Source organism: Patiria miniata, unplaced genomic scaffold (genome assembly GCF_015706575.1).
Source record: "Patiria miniata isolate m_02_andy unplaced genomic scaffold, ASM1570657v1 HiC_scaffold_7, whole genome shotgun sequence".
Taxonomy (NCBI): domain Eukaryota; kingdom Metazoa; phylum Echinodermata; class Asteroidea; order Valvatida; family Asterinidae; genus Patiria; species Patiria miniata.
In genome coordinates this window covers 14,304,635-14,327,095 of record NW_024037074.1, presented here as the reverse complement: position 1 = coordinate 14,327,095, position 22,461 = coordinate 14,304,635, and the positions used below count along the sequence as shown (strand labels likewise).

The 22,461-nt window shown below is 39.5% G+C and overlaps 1 protein-coding gene across 2 annotated transcripts in view; it reads right to left on the bottom strand.

Annotated features, from left to right (window-relative positions):
* Positions 1-16,722, bottom strand: part of LOC119744597 (macrophage mannose receptor 1-like) — a 75,246-nt gene extending 58,524 nt beyond the window's left edge. Inside the window, exons 1-4 of one of the 2 annotated variants that reach the window (XM_038220604.1) lie at positions 16,645-16,722; positions 14,283-14,303; positions 11,752-11,898; positions 11,157-11,320 (exon numbers count right to left, since the gene is read on the bottom strand). In XM_038220604.1, coding sequence (XP_038076532.1) covers positions 11,157-11,303 — 147 coding nt within the window. In that variant the 5' untranslated portion in view covers positions 11,304-11,320; positions 11,752-11,898; positions 14,283-14,303; positions 16,645-16,722. Of the gene's footprint in view, positions 1-11,156; positions 11,321-11,751; positions 11,899-14,282; positions 14,304-16,521 lie in introns of both variants that reach the window. The other variant, XM_038220605.1, reaches the window with a different exon arrangement.
* Positions 16,723-22,461: the final 5,739 nt, after the last annotated feature.

Sequence of the window (22,461 nt, the reverse complement as noted above, 5' to 3'; positions counted from 1 at the left end):
GTGTACAAACCCTATGGGGAAAAATGCATCTTTAATGTGACGTAACCCAACACCTGATGACGTCACGATCACACATTTCTTCTAGGACCATCTTTGGGTGGTGGTCTAAGTATGTATTAAGTCTGAGGTCGATCGCATTTATGAAGGTGCCAAGGTGGAGTGTTTTAAAACGTGAACAAAACATATGGGGAAAATGTGCATCTTTAATGTGAAGTAACGTGACACCTGATGACGTCACGATCACGAATTTCTTCAAGGACCATTTGTGGGTAATGGTCTAAGTGTGTACCAAGTGTAACGTCGATCGGATTTACAATAGTGCCGAAATGAAGCGTTTTAACACATGTACAAACCCTATGGGGAAAAATGCATCTTTAATGTGACGTAACCTGACACTTGATGACGTCACGATCACGAATTTCGTCTAGAACCATCTGTGGGTGGTGGTCTAAGTATGAATCAAGTTTAAAGTCGATCGGATTTACGAAGATGCCAAACTGGAGTGTTTTAAAACGTGTACAAAACATATGGGGAAAAATGCATCTTTAATGTGACGTAACCCGACACCTGATGACGTCACCGTCACAAATTTCTTCTAGGACCATCTGTGGGTGGTGGTCTAAGTATGTATCAAGTCTCGAATCAATCGGATTTGAAAAAGTGGCAAAGTGGACTGGTGGAAGAAACGTGTGTTAAACCTATGGAGAAAAAGTCTGAAAAAGGAGAAAAAAAAAAAACTAGAAATGTGTTTGTGGACAAACACAAGCTGTTTCGGATATTTAAAATACTCTGTGCACATGATGAACACTTGATGAAGTCACTTCGAATGTCATCTGCCAAGTGAAAAGTCAATCAGACATATAGTGCCAAAGTATGATTTGAAGAAAAAAGTGTACAAAACCTACGGGGAAAAATGCATCTTTAATGTGAAGTAACCTTACACCTGATGATGTCACAATCACGAATTTCTTCTAGGACCATCTGTGGGTGGTAGTCTAAGTGTGTACCAAGTCTAACGTGGATCGGATTTACAAAAGTGCCAAAGTAGAATGTTTTAAAACGTGTACAAACCCTATGGGGAAAAATGCATCTTTAATGTGACGTAACCCAACACCTGATGACGTCACGATCACACATTTCTTCTAGGACCATCTTTGGGTGGTGGTCTAAGTATGTATTAAGTCTGAGGTCGATCGCATTTATGAAGGTGCCAAGGTGGAGTGTTTTAAAACGTGAACAAAACATATGGGGAAAATGTGCATCTTTAATGTGAAGTAACGTGACACCTGATGACGTCACGATCACGAATTTCTTCAAGGACCATTTGTGGGTAATGGTCTAAGTGTGTACCAAGTGTAACGTCGATCGGATTTACAATAGTGCCGAAATGAAGCGTTTTAACACATGTACAAACCCTATGGGGAAAATGCATCTTTAATGTGACGTAACCTGACACTTGATGACGTCACGATCACGAATTTCGTCTAGAACCATCTGTGGGTGGTGTTCTAAGTATGAATCAAGTTTAAAGTCGATCGGATTTACGAAGATGCCAAACTGGAGTGTTTTAAAACGTGTACAAAACATATGGGGAAAAATGCATCTTTAATGTGACGTAACCCGACACCTGATGACGTCACCGTCACAAATTTCTTCTAGGACCATCTGTGGGTGGTGGTCTAAGTATGTATCAAGTCTCGAATCAATCGGATTTGAAAAAGTGGCAAAGTGGACTGGTGGAAGAAACGTGTGTTAAACCTATGGAGAAAAAGTCTGAAAAAGGAGAAAAAAAAAAAAAAAAAAAAAAAAAAAAAAAAAGAAAAAAAAAAATCTTAACGAAAACAATAGCTGTTTCGGTGAGTCACCGAAACAGCTAAAAAAAAAAAAAGAAAAAAAAAGAAAAAAAAAAATCTTAACGAAAACAAGAGCTGTTTCGGTGTGTCACCGAAACAGCTAAAAATCTTAACGAAAACAAGAGCTGTTTCGGTGTGTCACCGAAACAGCTAAAAAAAAAGGAAAAACTAGAAATGTGTTTGTGGACAAACACAAGCTGTTTCGGATATTTGAAATACTCTGTGCACGTGATGAACACTTGATGAAGTCACTTCGAATGTCATCTGCCAAGTGAAAAGTTAATCAGACATATAGTGCCAAAGTATGATTTGAAGAAAAACGTGTACAAACCCTATGGGGAAAAATGCATCTTTAATGTGAAGTAACCTTACACCTGATGATGTCACGATCACAAAATTCTTCTAGGACCATCTGTAGGTGGTAGTCTAAGTGTGTATTAAGTCTAACTTCGATGGGATTTACGAAAGTGCCAAAGTAGAATGTTTTAAAACGTGTACAAACCCTATGGGGAAAAATGCATCTTTAATGTGACGTAACCCAACACCTGATGACGTCACGATCACGAATTTCTTCTAGGACCATCTGTGGGTGGTAGTTTAAGTGTGTACCAAGTCTGACGTCGATCGGATTTACAAAAGTGCCAAAGTAGAATGTTTTAAAACGTGTACAAACCCTATGGGGAAAAATGTATCTTTAATGTGACGTAACCTTACACCTGATGACGTCACGATCACGAATTTCTTCTAGGACCATCTGTGGGTGGTAGTTTAAGTGTGTACCAAGTTTGACGTCGATCGGATTTACAAAAGTGCCAAAGTAGAGTGTTTTATAACGTGTACAAACCCTATGGGGAAAAATGCATCTTTAATGTGACGTAACCCAACACCAGATGACGGCACGATCACAAATTTCTTCTAGGACCATCTGTGGGTGGTGGTCTAAGTATGTTTCAAGTCTGAGGTCGATCGGATTTACGAAGAGGCCAAACTGGAGTGTTTTAAAACGTGTACAAAACATATGGGGAAAAATGCATCTTTAATGTGACGTAACCCAACACCTGATGACGTCACGGTCACGAATTTCTTCTAGGACCATCTGTGGGTGGTGGTCTGAGTATGTATCAAGTCTGAAATCAATCGGATTTGAAAAAGTGGCAAAGTGGACTGGTGGAAGAAACGTGTGTTAAACCTATGGAGAAAAAGTCTGAAAAAGGAGAAAAAAAAAAGAAAAAAAAAAAGAAAAAACTAGAAATGTGTTTGTGGACAAACACAAGCTGTTTCGGATATTTAAAATACTCTGTGCACATGATGAACACTTGATGAAGTCACTTCGAATGTCATCTGCCAAGTGAAAAGTCAATCAGACATATAGTGCCAAAGTATGATTTGAAGAAAAAAGTGTACAAAACCTACGGGGAAAAATGCATCTTTAATGTGAAGTAACCTTACACCTGATGATGTCACAATCACGAATTTCTTCTAGGACCATCTGTGGGTGGTAGTCTAAGTGTGTACCAAGTCTAACGTGGATCGGATTTACAAAAGTGCCAAAGTAGAATGTTTTAAAACGTGTACAAACCCTATGGGGAAAAATGCATCTTTAATGTGACGTAACCCAACACCTGATGACGTCACGATCACACATTTCTTCTAGGACCATCTTTGGGTGGTGGTCTAAGTATGTATTAAGTCTGAGGTCGATCGCATTTATGAAGGTGCCAAGGTGGAGTGTTTTAAAACGTGAACAAAACATATGGGGAAAATGTGCATCTTTAATGTGAAGTAACGTGACACCTGATGACGTCACGATCACGAATTTCTTCAAGGACCATTTGTGGGTAATGGTCTAAGTGTGTACCAAGTGTAACGTCGATCGGATTTACAATAGTGCCGAAATGAAGCGTTTTAACACATGTACAAACCCTATGGGGAAAAATGCATCTCTAATGTGACGTAACCTGACACTTGATGACGTCACGATCACGAATTTCGTCTAGAACCATCTGTGGGTGGTGTTCTAAGTATGAATCAAGTTTAAAGTCGATCGGATTTACGAAGATGCCAAACTGGAGTGTTTTAAAACGTGTACAAAACATATGGGGAAAAATGCATCTTTAATGTGACGTAACCCGACACCTGATGACGTCACCGTCACAAATTTCTTCTAGGACCATCTGTGGGTGGTGGTCTAAGTATGTATCAAGTCTCGAATCAATCGGATTTGAAAAAGTGGCAAAGTGGACTGGTGGAAGAAACGTGTGTTAAACCTATGGAGAAAAAGTCTGAAAAAGGAGAAAAAAAAAAAAAAAAAAAAAAAAAAAAAAAAAAAAAAAAAAAAATCTTAACGAAAACAAGAGCTGTTTCGGTGTGTCACCGAAACAGCTAAAAAAATCTTAACGAAAACAATAGCTGTTTCGGTGAGTCACCGAAACAGCTAACTAGAAATGTGTTTGTGGACAAACACAGCTGTTTCGGATATTTGAAATACTCTGTGCACGTGATGAACACTTGATGACATCACTTTAAATGTTATCTATAACACAGCACATTATACGTACATCAAGTTACGTACAGCCAAATCGAACATATAGATATAGACCTTTAATAGAAAATAATATACCCCTTTAATGAACGTCACACGACATATGGTGACGTCACTTCAACTTTCATCTGTAACACATCCTTGTGTATGTGCATACAAAGTTTCCACCCAATCGGACATGTACTTCAGAAGTTATAGCAATTTGAAAAATGCACGTTTAATATGATGTCACGTGACACATGATGACGTCATCGTTACGAAAATCATCAGGACCATCTTTGGCTGCTGGTCTAAGTGTCTGCCAAGTGTAAAGTCAATCAGACATATGAAAGTGCCTAAGTGTGTGGTTTGAAGAAACACGTGTACATGTACAAAACCTTTGTTGAAAATGCATCTTTGATGTGACGTAACTGGACACCTGATGACTTTACGATCACAAATTTCTTTTAGTTCCATCTGTGGATAGTGGTCTAAGTATATGTACCAAGTCTGAAGTCAATCAGATTTACGAAAGTGCCCAAAGTGGAGTATTTTGAAATGTGTACAAAACAAATGGGGAAAAATGCATCTTTAATGTGATGTAACTTGACACCTGATGACTGTACGATCACGAATTTCTTTTAGGGGCATCTGTTGGTGGTGATTTTAGTATGTACCAAGTCTGAGGTTGATCAGATTGACAAAAGTGCCCAAAGTGGAGTGGTTTAGAATGTGTACAAAACATATGGGGAAAAATGCATCTTTAATGTGACGTAACCCGACACCTGATGACGTCATGATCACAATTTTCGTCTAGGACCATCTGAGGGTGGTGGTCTAAGTATGTACTAAGTCTCATGTCGATCGGGTTTACGAAAGTGCCAAAGTGCCCTGGTAGAAGAAAAACGTGTACAAAACATATGGAGAAAGGTGGAAAAATAAGAAAAAAAAAAAAAAGAAACTAGAGATGTGTTTGTGGACAAACACAAGCTGTTTCGGATATTCGAAATACTCTGTGCATATGATGAACAATCAGTGACGTCACTAAAAATGTCATCTATAACAGCACATTATACGTACATGTCAAGTTATAACCAAATCGAACATAAAGGTCTGTAAATATAGGCCTATGAAGAACAAAATGCCCCTTTAAGGGACGTCACATGACATTTGATGATGTCATCACATGAATGTTCATTTATAACCCATCTTGGCATTGGTACGATCACGAATTTCTTCTAGGACCATCTGTGGGTGGTAGTCTAAGTGTGTACCAGGTCTAACGTCGATCGCATAATTTACAAAAGTGCCAAAGTAGAGTGTTTTAAAACGTGTACAAACCCTATGGGGAAAAATGCATCTTTAATGTGATGTAACCCAACACATGATGACGTCACGATCACGAATTTCTTCTAGGACCATCTGTGGGTGGTGGTCTAAGTATGTATCAAGACTGAGGTCGATCGGATTTACGAAGGTGCCAATGTGGAGTGTTTTAAAACGTGTACAAAACATATGGGGAAAAACGCATCTTTAATGTGACGTAACCGAACACCTGATGACGCCACGATCACAAATTTCTTCTTGGACCATCTGTGGATGGTGGTCTAAGTATGTTTTAAGTCTGAGGTCAATCGCATTTATGAAGGTGCCAAGGTGGAGTGTTTTAAAACGTGTACAAAGCATATAGGGAAAATGTGCATATTTAATGTAAAGTAGCGTGACAACTGATGACGTCACGATCACGAATTTCTTCAAGGACCATCTGTGGGTGATGGTCTCAGTGTGTACCAAGTGTAACGTCGATCGTATTTACGAAAGTGCCGAAATGGAGCGTTTTAATACATGTACAAACCCTATGGGGAAAAATGCATCTTTAATGTGACGTAACCTGACACTTGATGACGTCACAATCACGAATTTCGTCTAGAACCATCTGTGGGTGGTGGTCTAAGTATGAATTAAGTTTAAAGTCGATCGGATTTACGAAGATGCCAAACTGGAGTGTTTTAAAACGTGTACAAAACATATAGGGGAAAATGCATCTTTAATGTGACGTAACCCGACACCTGATGACGTCATGATCACAATTTTCGTCTAGGACCATCTGAGGGTGGTGGTCTAAGTATGTACTAAGTCTCATGTCGATCGGGTTTACGAAAGTGCCAAAGTGCCCTGGTAGAAGAAAAACGTGTACAAAACATATGGAGAAAGGTGGAAAAATAAGAAAAAACTAGAGGTCTATGTCTGTTTGCAACAGAAAATAGGGCTTTTCCGCATTATGATTTTTTTAATCAATAATATGCCCTGAATATGTATGAACATAAAATCTGTCAAAGTTAGCCGAAAATCGGCTAAAACGGTCACTGTGGACAGGATTTGAACTCGGCAATATGATGTATGTGCGTGTGTACATGGTCTTTTCTTGGACAAAGAGTAATCTAAATGAATTACTGGCAAAGAGTCGAAAATGCACTTTGAAAATCGACAATTTTTTGGGAATTTTTGATGAAATCATCGTGACGTCACTTCGGACTTTGCATACTAGTACTATTATCTACCTACCCACCAAGTTTCATGACAATTGGACCTTTCCTTATATGAGTTTTGAAAAATCGCATTTTGATGACGTCATGATGACGTCACACATTTTTCAAGTTTTGTGTGAATACCTATCACCTAACAGACCTAATGCAAAAAAGAATTTTGCATTTTGCATGTTGCGTTCGGGAGATATGGTTAAAAGGTCCAAAAAATCAAATATTCATATAAAATCTCAGGATGACGTCATCATGACGTCACCTCATTTTTAATCTATAACACATCCTGGTATAGCCACATACCAAGTTTCAACCCAATCGGACTTACATTTCTGTAGATATAAGACTTCACAATATGCACGTAAATTTTCAAAAATCAATAAAAAATTAGGTGATGACGTCATCGTGACGTCATAGTCTTGGCATAATTTTTGTATGAGGGTCTTCCTTGGCTGTAACTTCAATGACGATTCCAGATCGCCAAATTATTAAAATGGTGGCTTGAAAACGTGTACAAAGTCAATGGGTTAAAAATCCCACAGCAGAAAAACTGCACCTTTAAAAACGTGATTTGCCTTTAAACTGAAACATTTTTATAAAATATTACTTGATATTCTGACTCTTGGGAATATTTTCAATAAAATGGCATTCGTAAAAAAATACGATTTCTTTTTCCTTCTCATAGTAATTCTCGGCCAAAGTTCAGAACTACTCAGTAAGATATATCAGTGTTGTATAGGAAAAGACTTGTGGAGAAAGCTGTGTACAAAGTCTATGAGAAAAATTAATTATTCATAAATCCATAATAAATCACTTGATGACGTCACCATGACGTCACTCTTCGGGACACATCTCGGCTATAGGGACTATGCTTATGCCAACTTTCAATGATATCTGACAAAGATTAATGCCAAAAGGGCTATAATACGTCCCTGTCTATGCGCATGCATGAACATAAAATTTGTCAAAGTTAGCCGAAAATCGGCTAAAACGGTCACCGTGGACAGGATTCGACCTCAGCAACACGTGCGCTGCATGCTGACTGACAAACGATGTACATGTATGTGCCTATGTACAACGTACGTGCATGTACATGTACATTGTGGATGTCCTGTCCTGTGCATGTTTTGAAGTAGAGGTATTGTCAACGTGAAGTTTTAAGCGTGCGCAGGGTATGTTCGAGTTCGCTTATCTCCTCGAAACTTTGAAATGTTTTAGACCTACCCTTTAATCGACAATTAAAGTAAAAACAAATATAAAAACTGCCATGGTTGAGTTTTCAGGAATTTTCAATTGAAAAAGGGTCTTTTCACTATAACTTCCGGTCTAATGACGTCATTCGCCTAAAACTTCGCACACGTCTTACGTGGGTCAAGGTCATCATATACACCAATATTTAGGCTATTCCGACAAACTTCGCCACAGACATCTATTCAAAATACATTTTTGCTAATTTTCAACCTGTCGCTAGAGGGCGCTCGAAGATTGCATGACGTCATCGGTAGATGATTTGAAGAATACTATCGGCCAAAAGACTAACACCGTTGAAGGCAAGTTCATATCTATTACCACTTTCAAATAATAAGCCACTTCCGGTTTGGGCTTTTTTCGACCGGAAGCAAGGGTCACGTGATTGCACGCACACTGAATGAAATGAAGACCTTAACCTACTCTACCACTTGCCGGCAAAAGAATGCTGCGGACGCGTACGGTTGATTTCTTATGCATTTTTAAATATTAAAAGTGTCACAATTTAATTGCCTATAAATAAACACCTGATGACGTCATCATGACGTCATCATTACACAATGTTGTTTGAATTAGGGTCTTTGCTTGGACAAAGAGTGATCAAAATGAATTACTGGCAAACAGTCAAAAATGCCCTTTGAAAATCGACAATTTTTTCTTAATTTTTGTGTACAAAGTCTATGGGAAAAATTAAATATTCAAAAATCTATAATAAATTAGTCAATGACGTCACCATGACGTCATTCTTCGGGGCACATCTCTGCTATAATGACTATGACTATGCTTAATTTGAATGATGTATGACGAAGATTAATACCAAAAGTGGCACTGAGAAAAAACGTGTACAAAGTCTATGGGATTTAGGCGACAAAAAGAATAAGAAGAAGAAGAAGAAGAAGAAGAAGAAGAAGAAGAAAAAAAATGAGAACAAAAAGAAAGGCTTTTCCGCTTTTTTGCGGAAAAGCCAAAAAAAAAGAAAAAAAAAAAAGAAAAAAAAAAATCTTAACGAAAACAAGGTACACCGAAACAGCTAAAAAAAAAAGAAAAAAAAAAATCTTAACGAAAACAAGAGCTGTTTCGGTGTGTACACCGAAACAGCTAAAAAAAAAGCCAAAAAAAATCTTAACGAAAACAAGAGCTGTTTCGATGGGTCACCGAAACAGCTAATTATAATACCGGTACTTATATAGCGCAGTTCCGAATGATCCTCGCATGCAATTTTGTCCCCACATATTACACACATAGCGCAGGAGCTGCAGGTGTGTACGTGTACCGAGGATTTTTTTTTTCACACCCGGAGTTGCACCGGAAATATCTCTTTTGATCTTGTTCCACTTGATTCTTTTCTCATTTTGCATGGATCCTCTGCTGCAATAAATTTATCTACAGTCATATAGGTGAGTTTTTATTTGTAATTTGAATGAAAATTTAAAACATCAACAAAGAGCAAAAACCGCCGTCTGAGTCAGGGGCTTCGTTCCAGTGCTACTGCACTGGCAAATTTCCCCACATCACGCCAATGACGTCATTATGCAGTAACGCTGGAAACTTCAAGCAGCACTCCTACGACGTACATCCCTGAACGAGTGAACGTCACAAGTGCAGTAGCCAAAGCGGCAATGGGGCAGGGAACCAACCCGTAATTCACATGCATGCATGCTCGCGAAACACAAAGCATGTCTGTGTTGAGCTTCAGCTTCCCACGTGCGTAAATGATATCACTGGCAAGAGAAAACACATTGCAAGCTGTAAATTTTGTAAGCCAGGCAATCCAAAACTAAGTCAATTCAACTAAAAAGATGTTCAAAAATCCAACGAAATCTTAGCCATGTTTTAGTGATTTATATTTTCTTACGTGTTTTAATAGCTGGCCTCGGCCACGGAGGTTGTGCCCTCGGCCTCGGCCTCGAAGATTGTGGCCTCAACTACAACACTGGTTCCTATATCAATTATGGTGTGCAGTAAACATTTGCAGTCTCGCCTCCTCACAATCAAGTTATTAATTAATAAATATCACACTATTCGCATTGGTTGATACCGAGACCCACGCAAAGTCATGCCGAGTCCCGCTAGTGAATATGCTAATATTCGCTTCATCAGCATTGTTCCATGAAAACCATGCACGTGAGTTTGGTTGGAAAAAATCCTCATCTAAATGTTCCTTGGAGATAGTTCAAGGTGTAGCACAAGTGTTTGCAACAACAGATCTATGCTGAAATTCGGAATATACTTAGATGATGTAAGTGATCAACTACTCGTGAAATAACAACTTGAGGGGATTCCTAGAAATTGAGACAAATACATAGATTTGGGGACATTTTCGAATGATTTCTTCCCGATTTTAAGGTCAGCTTTACCAGTAACCAGTATTGACATATTGACGGTTCTGGTATTATTATTTATTATTAATCTTCTATGATGAGCCATAGGCCTATGTGTGACTGAAAGAATTTCTGCTACATGTACATGTACATGCAAGAAATGGTAGGCTTCGTCAAAATGATTTGGTTACAACTAGCAGTTACAATGGATGCAGCCTGTTTCACTGAACTGAATAATGAGTAGGCACTGAATTATATTATGATATCAATATCAATATCATGTATTACCGGTATGTTTGATTTAGTCCAATAATGGAATCATCTTCTCAGGGTTGTTTTCCTTGTTTCTGGATATCTTAAATTGTTACAAACAAATGAAGACAGGTACTTTTGTGAAGCCTGAAAATTACACCCTTTCCTTTCAACCGCAAAGGAAATAAACAATGCTTGTTAAAAAAAGGGTGGGCTGGCCACCGGTGTTCTAGCAAATAAAGGACTGAGGAATAAAATCAATGTTTAACGATAGGTCCAATAAACACATGAATATAATGACAAAATTCCCCTTGACTTTTAAAAAGCAATCACCCATGTAACATTTGATATTAATAAAAGGGAAGATTGTACGTTTGTTCCATTTGCATGTACCGTAAGTTGTAACTATTTGCTACATTACCAAGAATGCATATCCATCTGGCTGCCCAACTCCCCATCGAGTAAACGACACATCTAATGCCGTCCCATCGCTCCAAGTATAGAAGGGGTTAGCAGGGGTAGCTTTGAGTCCAATGTATACATCCTGGGTGTTGTCCAAGGACATCATAAATGCAACAATTTGGGCTGCAATAAACAACCCAAAATGCAAAGTCAGTCTTTTGAAGAGAAACTAGCTACATTGTATGTACGAGATACAAAAACTAGTTTTTCAACCGAAAACTGCTAGTATGGCTTAATTTGTATGGTTCCAATTTGTTCAGACACTCCTCAGAAGATACACAAATGTCTGTTGTTTCCAAGGCCAATACTGTCTGCACATGGATTGGGTACTTTTAATTTGGTAACCATAAATTATGCTTACATGTACCTGGTAGTTCGCTTTTATGTGTGTCACTCCAAATATCATATTAGCAATTCAAAAAAAAAAAAAATTCGTCAAAATTCCCAACTCCAGGAAAATGCTCAAGCTGCAGAATAATATATTGTGGTTTCACAATTTTTTTTCATGGATTTTTTTAAAAAAAAAAGGACTTCAAAAGAAAGTATTGTCTCACCTTGTGTGCGGTAGTCTTTCACAATAGCAAGCGTAGCCTCTGAATTGAGAGTCTTGCATTTTGCCTCAGCATCAGTGAATGTCAGGTCATCCGTCTGCAAGAGGCTCAGGCATATGTCTCCAATAAGATAGAAGTTAGTTGGGCAGCCTGCGCACATGTAAGCAAGATCAGAAACTACATTGTAGCATACCGGTAACTATTTAAGGCAGTTCACTTCTAGTTCTTGTGTATACATGCATGCAAGGTATTTAGTAGCCCAGGTTGGATGACATATTCATTGCATTACGGCTGACGTCCAGGGCATGTATGCCCTGCATACACGGCATAGTAACTGTGTCGCTTACGCATGCAAGTCTTCACACAGGAAGTTAGTAGCAGCATACTATTATTGGATTCCATCACGTTGATATTAAAGAAATATTTAGATACCTTTTTGGAATCAAAAATATTGCAGTGACGTAGCTTTCGATGTCATCACGACATCTTCATTCAGCTAGTGACTTAAACCACTCCAGTCATGTGACCACCTTTTGGGCGATCACAAACCTGCAGGTCATCGTAGATCAGTTCTACAAACAAAAACATGGAGCAGCCATGGTTCACCAGTCTTGCCCATTGTGGCTAACCTGTACATGGAAACCTTCGAGGCCAAGGCCTTATCCACAGCTCCACACCCACCATTACTATGGCTCAGGTACATGAGGCGATACGTTTGTCTTAATACACGAACACAACATTGAGGAGTTCACGATGCACATCAACAATCTTGACACCAACATTAAGTTTACCAATGAACCCGAACATGATGGCAAACCCCCTTTCTTAGATACCGGCGCCCATGTCAACGACGACGGCAGCACAAAGGTCACCATATATCGGAAACCAACCCATACCGAACAATATCTAAACTTTGATTCCCACCATCATCTGGAACACAAACGACCGGTAGTGAGGACGTTGCTGGACAGGGTCGACAAGATTGTGACTACAGACCAGGACAGGAACCAAGAATGCAAACATGTCAAATCCGCTCTCACAGCTAACGGTTACAAGGACTGGATGCACAAGATCCCGAAACCCAAGGAACCCAAAACTCAAAACACCAACTCCAAAGACCGAAGAAACATCAGTGTTCCCTTACCCTACATCAAGGGACTTTCGGAAAAACTCACTAACAGTTTCCAAGACCATGGCGTCAGAACATACCATAAACCAACCAACACCATCAGATCGGTTTTGGTTCACCCCAAAGATAAGACCCCACATCAAAACAAATGCGATGTTATCTATAGGATATAATGTCCCGATTGCCCCAAAACATATGTGGGCGAGACAAACAGATCGCTAGGCACAAGGTTAAAAAACCATTCCAACCTGAAGTTAGCCCCTTTAATAGTGGTTGGTGAACACATCAAAGATCACCAACACTCCATCTGCTTGGATAATGCCCAAGTCATTACCAGGGAGGACCAGTTCTGGAAAAGGAAAATACGCGAAGCAATCGATATCAGGACACAAAAGCCATCCCTTAACAGAGACACCGGATACGACCGGCCCAACATCTACTATGACCTGCTGGTTTGTGATCGTCCAAAAGGTGGTCACATGACCTGAGTGGTTTAAGTCACTACGCTGAATGAAGATGTCGTGATGACATCGAAAGCTACGTTGCTGCAATATTTTTGATTCCAAAAAGGTATCTAAATATTTCTTAGGAAGTTAGTAGGGCCTACTGAGGATGTTTTCAACGAAAGTATGGAACTGCTATTTTTTTTGGTAAACACTTCGCCCCAGACATATTTACCTTTTCTAAACCAAGGGTATGCATAATTCTGGACACTAGGAATACGTAAACGTAATTTCAGCTTGCTCCACCAGGTAAATATACAGGTATGACAAAGGTGTTACAATTTTTTTCAGTAGAATTAACACCCTGGACTCCATCGCATGTACACAACGAAGTCCAACCTGGGCTAGACTTGTATAATTTAGAAGCAGTCCTGTTATTGGCTGTTTTTTGTGCATTTTGTCGAATTAACCTTAAGTGAGCCAACTGAGACCTTCATGTACATGTGCATGTATTTCAAGTTTATAAATGGAGGACCTGAAATTATGATCCAACCAGATCCTTTCTGGGAGGCATTTCCTGCAGTGTCAGAAACATCCCGTCATGTATCAGTTTGATGCTGGTTGTCCATAAAATGAAATACATGTAGCAAAGCTTAAATGGCAGAAAAGATTTTGCAAGGATTCCAAATTAAGTTGCTTCATGATCATGACCACCTCATCATTGCAAAACAAATTATTTTAGCCAAATTCTGCACACAAGAATGCTCAGCAGCTATTACTGTTACAAGTTCATACTGTGTGAGATAGAAAATTGGTGAAGGGGCTTTCCTCCTGCATTGGAGTGAAATAGCTAGGCCAGACAGACATGTATACATTATCTGTCCTTTGAAAGTTATTTGCAAAGAGCTTGTCTATAGGTCCCTGCAGTCAGGCTTATAGGTATATAAAAAAAGTCAACTCACCAACACTGTAGACCAGTGGTACTGTGAAATAAAAAGAGCAAAAGAAGCAGGTTATTAACAATACACAAGGTGGTTCTAGAACCATGCGTCTCACCTAGCTGTTTTCTTTTTGATTTTTTGGAAAGAATGACTAATCAGGGCCAGACTGCTTGGTGTGGATTGTAGGGTGGCAATGGCAAAGGGTAGTTTAATGAGTGCGCTCGATTACAGTGTAGGCCTACTTCCCCCAGCTTACTCGCGTCTGGCTCCTTGCGTGATATCAGACATGCACAGTGGAGTTAAATGAACGAACGGTTTCGGGTAAAGTTTTGGCAACAACTGGAAAGTTGAACCTCGACATGACACAGGCTGCATCCAAATCAACTGTCTAGAGCTAGGTTTAGGCCCACACCCATAGAAAATACGCAGGGACGCACTGAAAATGGACATAGCCATAGCTCTGGAAGCCAGGTTTCAGACACAGCCTGAGGCACCCGCCGGACGTCACATTGGCAGCTATGTTTGTTGCATGGCCTTATGGGATACTTACCCAAGTAACCAGTTCGGTGAGTCGGTTACTTGGGCCAGGCTCGAGTAAGTGCGAAAAGTCACCTGAGAGGTAAATCGAACGCAGTTGCGCTTGCACGAGTAAGCGCAGGGGAAGTAATCGAATGCACTCAGAGAGGATCAGAGGGCCTTGATCAGTGTAGAAATAAATGTGGGTAGTAATGAGGGTGGAATTGTATGGACTGCTAAAAATTAAAGAAACATTACACTGAATTGCAGCATGAAATGAAGACTCAAGTCAACAGTTGCGCATTTAAGCTTGGAGGATGTGGTCTGTAAAAGTAAAACTGAACTTGGTACAAAAATGTATGTGACATTTGACATCTTCAAGTTTTCAAATGAGACCAATTGTACATGTACATTTTCAGCCTATTTCACAACTATGAAGGTTGCCATGTTGAATCTATAACTCAAGTTTGGTTCCAATTGGACGCCAACTTTTCAAATGAGACCAATTTTACATTTGCAGGCTATTTTACAACATCACGTGATGACATCGAAAAAAAATCAGCATTCTCGTCTTGCTTTCCGCGACAACGCACCAGACAAGAAATTGAACTCACTTGCGGCGCCTGAAAGTGGTGTGGTACCCACATACATCGCGCGCACAGATTTTTTTCGATGTCATCACGCGTCCACGTGATGCATACATTTACATAATTAGCAAATTAAAGGCAGTGGATATTTTGCCGGAGACGGCAAACCTGCAGTAAACGTTAGTTTGCCGGATATGCACTGAACATGCGCAGTTACTGTTTTTTTGTACTTAAACATTTTCGGGTGACAAATTTTAGTCTGGCTCCATGCCAATATTATCGTTGTAACCTCGTATTCACAAGATGGGAATCAGACCATTTTATAATTTCGGACTTCATTTCCCTTTTAAAAAAAATCCTCCAGAGCCACAAATCTGAAAAAGAAAAAGTAATACTCTGCAATAAAATGTTTGAGACATATTAAAATAATAAAAGAAGAATATTCTTATTTATTTGGGGATTGGAAAAAAAACCTTAAAATTGTGCCGGGGATCAGGATTCGAACTCGGGACATCCCACTCACTAGAGCTATTGCTTAACCACTGCACCAACTGTGCTACACAACTTTGGTGGGAATTTAATACATGTTATAATTCAGCCCTATCTTAAAGAGTACAGCGCCCTCTGTTGATATGGATTGCCGCCGGCAAACCTTTAGTAAACGTTAGTTTGCCGGCGTTACCTCCGGCAAAATATACACTACCCAAATTAAAATGGACGACAGCCGTTGGAACTGGCGTTTTTTTTACGAACAAGCCACTGAATTGTCAAGATTTTTCACATTTTTTTGTGTGGTCTGTTTCAAGTCGATCATGAAGCTTCGTAAATGACTGCTGAATGGGGGAGCATTTTCAGGACGATATTTGTGGAAGATGATGACTGAAACTCGTCTTTTGGCCAGATGGATGAAAATATTGCGACCAAAGAACGTTTTTTTCGAAAAGGTATGAGTTGCTCTAGCCTCTACGACTAAGAACCTTAACTTTGGAAATTTGTGTCCTGGATGAAAAGATAATCTCGATCAAACTCTGTAGCAAAATCGCTACATCAGCGGGAAAAAAAAATCTACATAGTAGTGTACGGCCAGACGCAGTCGGGCTAATGCATGAACTTATTGTTGACATGATGTAGCTGAAAATTCTCAATTTTTTTCAAACCTCCAAACTCTACTGTCACGAAATGTTAGGCCTCAATATTTCCCAAGTATCATCTTGATGTGGATAGGTACCTCTAGGGTGGGTTGAAATCCCTCAAATGTCAAACAAAAAAGTGAAATTTACCAGATTTCTTTCACTCAGGAGTCTCGCACTCGAGTACTCGGCAATCTCTAATCATTTGCTGTCGACTGAGGGCGCTTTAATTTTAAAACAAAATCAAGCTCCGCCCCCAAATCGGCAGGTTTCAAGGTGTGTCCACCTCTTAAAATGATTCTCAGACCGTTTGGGATCTGCACGCCGTATTTCATGCTCTAAGCACACATTTGGGCACAGTTTGGTCAAAAAAATGAGCCTAAGGAGCTCCACTATTGACCAGGACATACAAGTGTATATATTTGTATACAGTATAATTATAATATAAACATATATGGATACAATCTTTAACTCATTCTTAAGTAACTTTATCCGACTTTTTCCGCTCTTAAGTAGCATTTTTGGTATCGGGGGTCAATCTCAACATTTAAGTCCAAAAACGGGGCTTGTGCGCGACATGTTAATTAAACTCGAAATTTTGGACACTTGACCATGGTCCCCTCGTGACCATCATCCGACCTAGGGCAACTTAAGAATGGCCATTTCGGAACTACCCCCCGACGGCCAATCGATTACCTTCAAACCTTTTGTGCTCAAATTGTTAATTAAACTCAACCAAGCTCCCGGTCTATTACGTTTCGAGAGTGTTTCCGTGCCTTTCGCGATGAAATGAATTTTTCCTGCATGCGCACGTACGGTACGGCCAGACGGATTCTGAACAGGACAGAGGGCCATTCCGCACCTGTTGATCAGCCAAAAACAATATAACACAGACGACCAACTCATGAAAATTTCTGAGAACATTAAATATGAATTTTACAATCATGTTATGAGCTGAGATTATCCAAATTTAAAAATACTTAAATAAAATAAGTAATTAAATACTTTTTTTTTAAATGCGCTCGTTTATTCAGAAATTCATGAAGCATAATATCCAAACTGATGATGTTTCCAAAGTGTCGTTCCTTTTTGCAAAAGTTCTTTTTAAAAGACCAGCCATTAGACTTGGAAAAAATGGTCCGGTTAACTTATTCTTTATGGTGGGACTTGCGGTTTTGGCAAGTTGTGTGATCGGCTGATCCTGATAAGGTTTACGCACAAAACCCCCGGCCAATGAGGTTTTGTATCGAATGGTGGCCGACCATTTTTTTCGAGTGTGCAGGTAATGGTTTTTTACCCCGCATGCGTACGGCCAGACTAAAAGATTCTGAAATCGCACAAACGACAGATGGCGCCATTCCGCACCCGTTGATCAGCCAAAAACAATAAAACACATAAAAAAAAAACTCATGAAAATTTCTGAGAACATTAAATATGAATTTTACAATCATGTTTTGAGCTGAGATTGTGAAAATTTTAAAATTATCCTGAAAAAAATTTGAAGAGAGAAACAATACGTTTTCCCCGAAAATTCTTCAACCCCTGAGTGTGTCAATCCAATTTTACAAATATTTCTCCAGTTTTTCTGGACAAAGTAAAGACAGTGCCAAGCAGATAAAGAATAGATGAAAATAATGATACCATTTTTGAGTTAATTGCGAATAGGACAGTCCAACTTAAGAAGTACACATTCGCCGACGTTTATACAGGTTTTCCGCTGACCCACAAAGCGCAGCGTGTGACTTTCCGTAGTACGCAAGCTGGGCCAGTGCTCCAGTCGCCATGCATTGGCCGTTCGGGCACGGGCATCGTTTGCTAGACGAGCGGTTCGTGCAGCTAGGTATGGTACATTTTTATACATCGTACGGTAAATCCTGTCATAATCTCATTAAAGAGAATGTACAATTTGCTTTTGCTGCCATTTTCAGAAATAAATCGATTTGGAGTAATAAATCGATTAGTATGTTAAAGCAAATATTGTGAAAATGGCTCTTTTTCACGTTTTGGGCTTGTAGATGCTGGAAAAACAAAGAAAACCAATCATGATGTTGCAGTCTGGTTCTCTGACCCCACTTAAGATGAAACGGAGCAATTTATAGACTTTGGGGAATTGTTAGGTCAAAGAATCAGTCTAGCAGACTCGTACCCCTTTACCGGGTGTGTAATCAATTGCAAAAAAAAAAAAAAAATGCGGAATAACTAATTCTGAAAAATTCGGAGCAGTTTTTGAAAAACAGTCAGTTTTCTTCAACTCTGGTCGGCCGACCAGCGTTGGAAAAATGTCATATTTTCTAGAAAATGTCAGCACACCAGGAGCCATGATTTTACAGGATACTTCATTCAACAATCCAGTCAGGTATTTCGTAATAATTTGATCATTTCGTTTTATTTCGTCTTCCCTTTAAAATGATGCTGTGACAAAGTGGCATGTTTGGGGAAACTAGAGAACAGTTTATATCGTGTTCTAGTTGTTGTTATTTCCAACGTGCATTACATGTTTTTATGATTATTCTCAAAAATGTTTTCCTTTCCAATTTGCTCATATTAATATGAAATGTGATATTACATATTGGCGGGATAAGATTGTAACTTTTTAACTATTAAAACAATCGTGTTTTCGTAACTCACGGCGCGACGAATTGATTGTGCTTTAACCCCAGATACCTCAGTACAAAAACAAACGCCAATGTAACGCCCATGCAGACACGAGACTTTTCTTCATTTGCATACGTGTTAAAAAAATCGTGCACATGCAAAATGATCCAATACCAGGGCGAGAGAGCAGGTAGTGGTGGGCGCGTACTGCTCGACAACCTGGGGGCGAGGTTGAGCCTCACCTACAATTTGGACGTGAGCGGCGGGTATAATTATTGTCAGGTCTGGGAACCAGACTATGGATAAACGGGTGATACTCAGACTACTAAAATTGATGACCCATTGACGAATTTCAAATTGGCACTGAAACCGCTCAGGGCGTCTGTGCATGCTGTCTTTCGTTGCGAGCATTTAAAAAGAAAAGGTCCTCAATGCCATAGAGGGGCCGCAGGTAATCAAAGTCCACCGTCGTTCGAGACCACACCCCTTCTTAATACAATCACCTCTCCCGCCAACAAACTTATCTGGCAATGAAATCATGCCACATTTGCCCTGTTTACCTCAGGAAGGTAAAAGTCCCCCAGGTTGTTATTGACTTTTCAAGATACGATCTGTTATAATTACGCTGGCAGCGACCAGGCAAACATAAAGCACCGGGACTTCACTGTAGGCCTACCTGTTGATCGCCTTACTAACCTCAAAAGTTGGGTGATGTTCTTTGGAACTTAGATATAAAAAAAACCGACGTTGGTGGCCCATGGACAGTGATTATCGTAATACCAGAAGGGAGGGGCTTTGGAGAAAAAAAGAGTCAAAGTTCGTCCCGCCAGGTAGTCTGAGTATCACCCGTTAACCACAGAGCCACGTCTCATGACTGTATAACGTCTGATAAAATTATGTCAAAGCATGCAGATTTATGCGATCTCGCCTCAGCCAATCGGAGTCGACTTTACTTAATCGTAACGTCATTTCATTCCCAAATCAGGACTAAAACTGTGATTGGTATAGTCGAATGAAATGTTTTGTAATACAACAGCCGGGCGCGTGTCGCGCAACATAATACAGAGCGCGTGACAAAGCCTTTGTTGCCGTGTCTATATGGATTGGGTTTTTGTTTTATCCATGACTATGGGGGTTTTCGAAATCTTTGCTTCGTCTTTGGCTTCGGCTTTGTCTCCGACTTCTGAATCACTGAGAGGCAAACTAAACAAAAATATTCAAACTTTTGGCTTCACATCAACAGATTGAATGTTCCTGAAGCATAACAGGCACCAAAATGTAGCTGGAGTTCCAAAAGTTGGGGGCCTAAAATCTCCTTAAGCCGAAGACGAAGCCGAAGCGACTCTGGTAATGACCGAAGATCTGATATGGAAAGCGCCCACTGATTGGTCAAAATCTAGAGATCAAGATGCAGTTGTCTTGCATAATTAATCAGCGAATCTGCTTAAATGTTATCAAATAAACTACCCGCCAAGTTGGCCAAAAATAACAGGTGAACCTTTGCCAATGTTTCACAACACTGTTGCCGCATTCCCCAGACTATCGAGTTTCATCCCGGAGAATAAAATCCTTTGGCCCAAAACTTCTTGCTTTACACATTTGGGATTACTAGCGGCCCGACAGTATGGAGGTACATGTACTGTGCCTTGTTCCTGCCCCACAACCAGAATCGATGATGTACGGACCGGTAAACCAGTCTGCTTGCGAGGCGAGCCTTTTTTGTCCCAAAATAAAAATCATCCAGTGCTTAAATTGGATGCCATGTTTCTTTGAATGAATTTTATGAAAGATCCTTTATACAAGTTTTGAAAGCGCGTATAAGTACCGGTAGGTGATTTAGGCCCTCGCTATACTATTTTGGCCAAATTAATTGCGCAAACAGGGAATCCACGGTGTGTCAGAAAAAGCGTCAACCAAACCCCGTAAAATTTACATTGTATTTCTTATTTTAAAAAAATATGTAGCACCAAAAAATAACAATGACTGGAAAGCCAATTTTATAAATTACTTTTAGATGAAAAAAATACTGAAATTGCTCAATCCGTTCAAAGTATATTACCATAATAAAACACGAAAACCCTAAAACCTCTTTCGTCCAAAAATGCGACTTCAAGAATCGTCGTCACAATTGTATTCAAACAAAGTCCTTTTGTAGGCCCGTCTTAAAAAAGAAGAAGTGAATTTTATAAATCATATTGTTTGCCTACAAGCAGGGCTGTTAATTATTATATACTACAGTAATTGTCGACAGTTGTTGAAACAAGTATTCTGCGTGATTTTTTTTGTTGATCCAAAGTCAGAACACACAATATTCACGAGGGTCATTGGGTTTAAATGGTGATATTCTTAGAATGGATTGAGCTATTTCAGTAATTTTTGCATCTAAAAGTAGTTTGCGAAATTGGCTTTCCAGTCATTATTAGTTTTGGTGCTACATTTTTTTATATTTATATTTGAACTTCATGTACATTTTTGGGGTTTGGGTTCCGTTTGTTGACACACCCTGTACATGTAATGCAATTATTGGTATGCGCGCAAAGCAATCCATTCTGGGGTTACGAAAAAATGGGGCTACTTTCAGAGATTTTAAGAATGACCCATTTTGCCCCGGACCCAAAACGTGATACGAGCCCGAGTATAGGAAATTAAATTTGAAATGTACTTGCGTCGTCTTTCGGGTCCGGATGTCAAATTTGGCTTCGAACGTGTGCCGTAAAAACATCTTTATAGCTTTTAGCCCAGGGGGCCCGGTGGCTTACCCCTACCCCCTCTGGATCCGCGCATGGAGAGTATTATTTGGCATACTCACCGGCCACTGCTAACACAAGAAGTCCCAAAATACGCAAGCCAGCCATGGCGATCTTCATCAAGTTTAGGACTTTTGGAAGGTGCCCACAGTCGTCTGTTGATGATCCATCTGGCAACGCCAGATGCTAGTTCACGCAATATATATAGCACTGCTCTAGTACTTTATCAAAAGGGTTAATGGTTCCAAAGATCCGCCAAAATACTTAAAAAGTATATAATTGTTATTGCAAATACGTTATGCAAAATATAGCCGGACTTTGGAAGAAAAAAACATAAACGCCCTTTTTTTACTTCGGTTGGGCCTCTCCGTTTGCTGTATCTGGGAGGATAGACAAACATACAAGAAAACAATTCGCATAGTTTAGCTACCCATTTTACTATTTCTCGTGAAGAGCCACTTGGTATAAACTCGGGGGGAAACTTTTAATTTCTTTAATTTTATTTATTCGATATATCCAACAGCTGAGGCCCGCCATTTACAGGTATCATCGAATATATTTCTATAATTACAATTGAAATCAAACAAATAAACATGGCACACTTAAAACTTACCTGGCATTGAAA